The 8,292-nt window shown below is 45.2% G+C and overlaps 1 protein-coding gene across 1 annotated transcript in view; it reads left to right on the top strand.

The window, feature by feature from the left end:
* Positions 1-8,292, top strand: part of si:ch211-244b2.4 (uncharacterized protein LOC541512 homolog) — a 19,127-nt gene that overhangs the window by 4,134 nt on the left and 6,701 nt on the right. Inside the window, exons 2-3 of the mRNA XM_048607468.1 lie at positions 2,983-3,228; positions 5,648-5,781. Of these exons, the coding sequence (XP_048463425.1) occupies positions 2,983-3,228; positions 5,648-5,781 (380 nt within the window). The remainder of the gene's footprint in view (positions 1-2,982; positions 3,229-5,647; positions 5,782-8,292) is intronic.

Below are 8,292 nucleotides of genomic sequence, written 5' to 3'. Positions count from 1 at the left end.
GTTCTTCTATGAGTGTCCAGATGGATTAACTGCTTCACCAGCTTATCTCTTTCATTCCTCAATAATCAACATTTTTGTAAAAAGTAACTTACACTTCTAACAACAAGGTCAGAAGTCACATAACACCAGGTTATGGTCCGAAAGTTTATTTGAAATCATAAGCTTTCAGAGTTCACCTAACAAAGGAGAAACGCTCCGAAAGCTTGTGATTTCAAATAAACCTGTTGGACTATAACCTGGTGTCATGTGACTCCTGACCTTGCCCACCCCAGTTCAACACCGGGACCTCCACATCATGACTAACAACAAGACTTAACTGTGTGTGTGTCAGCTTCAGTTTGTATCTACAATGTAAGGATGGCATCTTCACACTGTTCAATGTCATCAAAACTGCACAATTGAGACAGTAACTTTTAGATATTTGAGTTTTACTGAAAAAAGGCACATTTTATCAAGGCTTTCCATCATGGAGTCCTCAGGGTAATTCACAAGGATATCAATTTAAGGGGGAAAGACAAGAGAGCACTAATTGTTTGGAAAGTGGAATCTGATTGGTCAAGTCATTGGTCAGACCACATTTAGAGTATTGTGCTCAATTTTGGGCACTTTATTTAAGGAAGAGAGAGTGCAATGGATATTTTCCACAATGATACCAGCAATGAGGAATTTTAGATACCAGGAAAGATAAGAGAAATTGGGCTTGACTTCCTTGGAGCAGGGAAGAGTATACGGTGACTTTACTGAGGTGCTAAAAGTTTTGAACAATTTTGACAGGGTAAAGAAGGATATTGCTGTAAGACCATAAGATATAGGAGCAGAATTAGGCCATTCAGCCAATCAAGTCTGCTTCACCATTTGATTATGGCTGATATATTTCTTAACCTCTTTCTCCAATCTTCTCCCCATAACCCTTGATCCCCTTACTAATCATGAACCTATCTATCTTTGTCTTAAATACACTCAATGGCTTGGCCTCTACAGACCTCTGCAGCGATGAGTTCCACAGAGTCACCACCCGCTGGCTGAAGAAATTCCTCCTCATCTCATTTCTAAAAGGTCATCCCTTCAGTCTGAGGCTGTGCCCCTAGGTCCTGTTCTCTCCTACTAATGGAAACATCTTTTTCATGTCCACTCCATCCAGGCCTCTCAGTATTCTGGAAAATTTCAAACATATTCCCCCATAAACTCCATTGAGTACAGACCCAGAGTTCTCAACTGCTCCTCTTATGCCAAGCCCTTCATGCCTGGGATCACTCTTGTAAACCTCCTCTGGATCCTCTTCAAGGCCAACACATCTTTGCTTAGATACTGAGCCCAAAACTACTCACAATGTTCCAAGTGCGGTCTGACCAAACCCTTACACAATCTCAGCAGTACATCTCTGCTCTTGTATTCTATGCCTCTCGAAATTAATGTTAACATTTCATTTGTCTTCCTATCTGCATGTTAACCTTAAGAGAATCCTGAATTAGGACTCTCAAATCCCTTTGTGCTTCAGGTTTCCAACGTCTTTCCCTATTTAGAAAATAGTCTGTGCATCCATTTTTCCTCTGAAAATGCATAGCCTCACACTTTTCCAATTGTATTCCATCTGCCACTTTTTTGCCCACTCTCCTAGCCTGTCCAAAGCCTTCTGCAATCTCCCCACTTCCTCAGCATTACCTTCCCTTCCACCTATCTTTGTGTCATATGCAAATTTAGCAACAATGCCGTCTGTTCCTTCGTCCAGATTGTTTATGTATAACATGAAGTTGTGGTCCCAAAACTGACCCCTGCAGACCTCCACCAATCACCGGCTGCCATCCTGAAAAACAATCCTTTATCCACACTCTCTGCGTTCGGCCAGTCAGCCAACCCTCTATCAATGTCAATACCTTGCCCCTAACACCATGGGCACTTATATGATTTAGCAGCTTCCTGTGTGGCACCTTGTCAAAGGCTTTCTGGAAATCCAAATGGATCACATTCCCTGGCTCTCCTTTGTCTAACTTGCTCATTATCTCCTCAGAGTATTCTACCAGACTTGTCAGGCATGGCCTCCCATTGACAAAGCTGTGCTGACTCAGCCCTATTTTACCATGCACTTCCAAATACTCTGCTCTGTCATCCTTAATAATGGACTCTAAATTCTTACCAAGGACCCAAGGTCAGGCTACAGTTTCCTGTCTTCTGTCTCCCTCCCTTCTTAAACAGGGTATTACATTTGCCATCTTCCAGTTCTTTTGGACCATCCTTGAATCCAATGCTTCCTGAAAGATCACCTTGAATACTTCAGCTATTTCTTTCAGAACTCTGGGGTGTGGTAATCTGGTCCAGGTGATTTATCTACCTTCTCCTTAGTGATGTAGCAGCCATAAGAGCCAGGAGTGTGATAAGGAGAGTTGTTAGGATTTGGAATGCGCTGCCTGGGAGAGAGGTGAAGGTGGATTCCATAGGAGGTTTCAAAAGGGAGCTGGATATATATTTGAAAGGGATGAATTTAGAGGACTATGGAGATAGGGCTGGAGAGTGGGACTGGCTGGGTAGCTCATTCAGGAGCCATGGGTCAAAAGGCCTCCTTCTGGACTGTAAAATTCTATGATTCCAGGCATGGCCATGGGCAAAGCACCAGTTAATAATGACTGACAATTATCGGCCAGACTTTGTTTAAATTTTAGACCAAGCAGTTGGCTCTGATTGGTCAAAACATTGCATGAAGAAGTAACCAGTGAATGAGTGTCAAATATGGACATTTGTGGATAGCCCCCCTCGTAACATTTATCCTTAGATTCACGCATGCACCAATTGTTATTTTCAGCAACAAAACCTAGCCCAATCTTAATTTAAAGATAAGACAGTGTTGGGCTGGAGGAGCGCAGCGGGCCAGGCAGCATCAAAGGAGCAGGAAAGTTGACGTTTCGGGTCCAGAAGTAGGGACATTACCACAAGATCCCAGTGCAACTTGTAACTTGGACTCGGTTTGCCTGTTTGTTTTGCGTTAAGGGACATTTGTTGCAACAATTTTAAATGTGTCCAGGTTATTTTCGTCGCAAATGAAAACTGGCCTGACTCTCGGGAAGGGGATTGTCCAGAGCTCAGTGGGGAGGAGTTCAGGTTTCCACCCTCACCCCGCTGTTTGGGTCAATGAAGAGAAACTGAAAGTGGTTCAGTGGCTTGCTGTCAGAGGAGTTCAGTCCTGTTCCTGTTTTAGGGGCTCAGCAATGGCTTCGAGAGTAGATTCATCAGAAGGTGAGTGATGGGCAATATTCGGGGTGAAATTAACCCCCATGTTCATTTCGGGTTAGGAGGGGGTATGCCCATTCCCCCCGCCCCCAGACAGTTGGAGTTACAGAATGGGCTGGGTGTTGGGGGAAGGCTGGAAGATTTGTTTTGATCCCATCGCTGCTGTTGTGGGGGGGGTTGAATTGGCATTGCGGGGGTGTCAGTATCTGCCCCAGTAAAGCGGAGTGAACTGACCCTGGGGTCAGAACCCCCTACTAAAACCCCAGCCCCCCCACCTTGTGAGAGAGCGACCTGTCATCTCTTCTTGTAACGTTCAGAAAGCGAAACGAAACTGATCAGAAACTACAGACTTGGTGCCAGCCGCAGTAAGATTTCCTGGCAGTGGGTTAAACTGTTTATAAACTAACCTTCTTCCCTGAGGGCCCTTCTGGTGGATTCTTCTTCTCTCTCGCTGCCTTTGTTCAATCCTTTTTACATTATATTTAACAACGCAGTAAGAGGCCATTCGGCCGAACGGGTCCGTACTGGTGTGGATCCTCCTCATAAATCCATCTCTCCCCCTTTCCCTCCACCCCCTCCCCCCATTCACGTTCTCCCCCTCGTCCGAGTCTACAGGAATGGTTCCACGAATGGGAACCTTAGGTTATGAGGTTTGAATGAAGAAGTTGGGACTGTTCTCTTTGGAGACCGAGAGGAGGTCTGATTGAGGCTTTTCAAAAAACAGCGGGGGCTGCACAGAGTAGACAGGGAGAAGCTGTTTCCATTCCTTAAAAGGAATGAGAACGAGAGGGTTTAAAGTGATATGCAATGGAAACCAGGGTGATTTTAATTTAAAAAAAAACCTTTGTCTCCCAGCTAGTAGTGTCTGGAATGTCCTGTTTGGAAATGTGGAGGAGGCAGGTTTAATTGAGGCATTCAAGAAGATCATTGGATGGTTTTTTTTTGGATAGGATTGGTGTGCAGAGAGATGGGCAAAAGGCAGGAGATTAACACTAGGTGATAGAACCAGTGCAGGCCCGATGGGCTGAATGGCCTCCTTTTGTGCCCTAACAATTCTGCAGTCTGTCTGCCTCTCCCTTGTGCTTAGTTATGTTTCCCTTAACCATGATGGTGTAACTATCAGGAAGGAATTTTGGGCCATGACTGAGGCAGGTTTCCATCCGGGACTGGAAACTGAAGGGAAATGAAGGATCTTCAGAAGGAGACACAGGAAGGTGCAAATCATGAAGATTTATTGCTGCTTGGGCCCTCTCACAATCTGAAACCTGCCAGTCTGCACCATCGTCCAGTCTGTACCATCCTCCTGGCAGCCTGCTTTCTGATTAATGTTGGCAGGCTGATTCCTGAGGTTGTCACTGTGTTAAACGTGTGAATCCCAGGGTATGATAAGGAGCTATGTTAATGCAGCATCATTCCTTTGACCTTGGCTATGGCACACCTTTCTTTATCTTCCTTCCTGGGATGAGGCTGTCTTTGGCTGGGCCAGCATTTGTTGCCCATCCCTAACTGCCCTTGAACTGAGTGGCTTGTTGGAGGGCAGTCAAGAGTCAACCACATTGCAGCAGGTCTGGAGTCACATGTAGGTCAGACCGGGTAAAGGCAGCAGATTGCTTTCCCTAAAGGACATTAGTGAACCAGATGGGGTTTTGTTCTTGCTTTCAGCTCAGAAGAAATTAATTGAACTAAAGTTCCATAAACTGTTGTGGTGTTCCAATAGCATCCAGCTGGCCTCTGGATTACTCATCCAGCATAACATTTTCGCTACACTATCATCAGTCAGAAGAGTCAGGGGCGACCTGATAGAAGTTGATGAGATTAGGAATGGCAGGGATAGAGTGGAAAGTATGAGGCTTTTTCCTAGGCTGGAGGGGTCAATTGCTAGAACACAGGTTCAAGGTGCAAGGGGGGAAATTTAAAAGAAATGTGTGAGGCAAGTTTTTCACACAAAGGTTGGTGAGTTCCTGGAATGCGTTGCCAGAGGAGGTGGTGGAAGCAGACACAGTAGCAGCATTCATGAAATACCTGGATGTATACATGAATAGGAAGGGAATAGAGGGATATGGATCCTGTCGGTGAAGACAGTTTTAGTATGGAAGGACAAAATGTGTCAGTTCAGCCTTAGAGGGCCAAAGGGCCTGTTCCTGTGCTGTATTGTTCTTTGTCTTGTCTACCCCCTCAGGTTACTGTGAATGTCCCATGACCATGGCACCCTGGCCAATTTATCCCTCAACAGAGACAAATAAATGAGGTGATCAGCTAATTATCAACTGTGGGAGTTTGCTGTGTATAAATTGGCTGCTGTTATTTTGTCTACGCATTAGATCCAAAAAAATTATGTTTGAATTGTAGCCATAAAAATTTGGGCATTCCGTAGTCATAAAAGATGAGACGTAAATGCACATCTGTTTTTCTTCCTTCATCCAAGAGGATTCTTCGTTCAGTGATGATAGCAAAGAAAGTGATGAAGAGCTGAGTGAAAGTGATACAGCCAGTCTGTCTGGTGAAGAATTTGATGAAGAAAGACGTGGGGAGAGTCAGGCAGAGGCAACAGGGACGTTGGTAAGTTCCTAATGTAAAATAAAGCAATCAAATGAGGAGTTCACAATGTCTACATGCCATGAGTATATCGTGGAATATCGTGGAAACCCCATGATATAATGAAAGTGGAAAACCTGTTTCAGTAGAATACATAAAAATTAACCAAACTTTAAGATGAGCATAAATTGCTCCTAATTGATATTTCTGTTCATGTGAACTATATTTTTCTCCCCATTATCTCTGAGTTAACAATTTGTATCATCAGCCCTTCACACAGTGACTGAATGAGCATTGGCCACCTGTGAACTTGAATAATTGGGTCTCTTGGTGCAGCATGGGGTAAAGCGGGCAAACAGTATGTTGCCTTCATAGCAAGAGGATTGGAATCCAGGAGCAGGGATGTCTTACTGCAATTGTACAGGACCTTGGTGAGACCACACCTTGAGTATGGTGGGCAGTTTTGGTCTCCTCATCTGAGGAAGGATGTTCTGGCGGTGGAGGAAGTGCAATAAAGGTCATGAGATTGATTCCTGGGATGGTAGGACTGACGTATGAGGAGAGACTGGATCAGTTAAGGACTGCATTCACTGGAGGCTAGAAGAATAAGGGATGTCTCATAGAAACCTATAAAATCCTGACAGAACTAGACAGGGTAAACACAGGAAGGATGCTCCTGATGACTAGGGAGTCCAGAACCAGGGATCACTGTCTATGGATATGGGGTAGGCCATTTAGTACTGAGATGAGGATAATGTCTTCACCCAGAGAGTAGGGAGCCTGTGGAATTCTCTGCCATAGAAAGTGGTTGAGGCCAAAGCATTGGATGTTTTCAAGAAGGAGTTAGAGATATTTCTTGGGCTTAAAGGGATCAAAGGGTCTGTAGAAAAAGCAGGAACTAGATACTGAGTTGGATGATCAGCTGTGATCATATTGAATGGTGGAGCAGGCTCGAAGGGCTGAAAGGCCTACTTCTGTTCCTGTTTTCTATGCTTCTAACTTGGCTCGATCCCCTCCCTGTCGAGGTCTCTGTAGGAAGAATTGAACAACTATTTGTGAAATTATCCTTCCGCTATTAGCCCAACAATAGTGAGGCCAATTCTTGTACAACACAATACCTTGCTAGGGACAAACCTTCATGGTTTCTCAATATCAGGAATTTGAGCCTGTGGTTGTGAGAAGGGGACAAGAAATCCAAGTTGGAATTCAGGAGAATACTCGGAGTGATGAACATGCAGACCTTGCTGCTATAGGGAATTGTCAAGGTGATTTGCTGTGATATGTTTTAGGGGAAGCTGGATAAACCTGTCAAGGAGAAAGTAATAGAAAGTTACACAGAGGGGGCAGTTGGTAGGTGGATGGGGAAGAGGTTCTTGTGGAACATAAAGACCTGTTGTGCCAAATGGTCTGTTTCTGTGGCTTGTGTTTAAAATGGAAAGATTTATATGGCTATGAGGAAAAAGGCATTGGGAAGTGGGATTAATTGGATATTCAGAAACTCCTTCCACCACCAACTCCCAGTAGCAGCACTGTAAATAATCTACAAGATGCACTCCAGAACTTCACCAAACGTCCCTAAACAACTCCTTTCAAACCCATGACCACTTCTATCTAGAAGGACAAGGGCAGCAGATACATGGGAACACCATCCCCTGTTAGTTCCCTCCAGGCCACTCCTGACTTGGAAATATATCATTGTTCCTTCACTGTCGCTGGGTCAAAATCCTGGAATTCTCTCCCTAACTTCCCTGAGTGTACCTACTGCAGTTCAAGGTGGCAGTTCACCACCACCCTTCTCAAGCGCTGCCTCACGGTGCCGGGGACTCGGCTTCAATTCCAGCCTCGGGCGACTGTCTGTGTGCAGTTTGCACATTCCGCCCGTGTCTGTGTGGGTTTCCTCCGGGTGCTCCGGTTTCCTCCCACAGTCCAAAGATGCGCAGGCTAGGTGGATTGGCCATGCTAAATTGCCCATAGTGTTCAGGGATGTGCAGTCTAAGTGGATTAGCCAATGGGAAATGCAGGAGAAGGGTAGGAGGGTGGGTCTGGGTGGGATGCTTCTTAGAGGGCTGGTGTAGACTTGATGGGCTGAATGGCCTGCTTCCACACTGTGGGAATTTTAAACGAACTAGGAATCAGTAAGAAATGCTGGTCGAGGCAGCAACTCCCACATCTCATGAATGAATTTTAGAAAAACCAGACATCCTTGTTCAAAGAGGTGTGATGGGCTGAATGGCTGCCTGTGATTCCACCAGCCTCCAGTCTGCCTTCATGCTTCAGACCCCTAACATCATTATTGCTGAACCTCATCATTCTTCCCTGTTTAGCCACCAGTACCTTGGTGTCTCCATCTGTCTCGAGTGTCTGAGCTGGGCCTCATGACAAACCTAGTTGGAATCTTCAGCAGAGATAGTAGGAACTGCCGATTCTGGAGAATCTGAGATAACAAGGTGTAGAGCTGGATGAACACAGCAGGCCAAGCAGCATCAGAGGAGCAGGAAAGCTGACGTTTCAGGCCAAGACCCTTCTTCAGAAATG

Source organism: Rhincodon typus, chromosome 18, assembly GCF_021869965.1.
Source record: "Rhincodon typus isolate 14 chromosome 18, sRhiTyp1.1, whole genome shotgun sequence".
In the NCBI taxonomy this organism is placed as follows: domain Eukaryota; kingdom Metazoa; phylum Chordata; class Chondrichthyes; order Orectolobiformes; family Rhincodontidae; genus Rhincodon; species Rhincodon typus.
The sequence above is the reverse complement of the archived record's forward strand: the minus strand, read 5'-3'. Positions and strand labels throughout refer to the sequence as shown.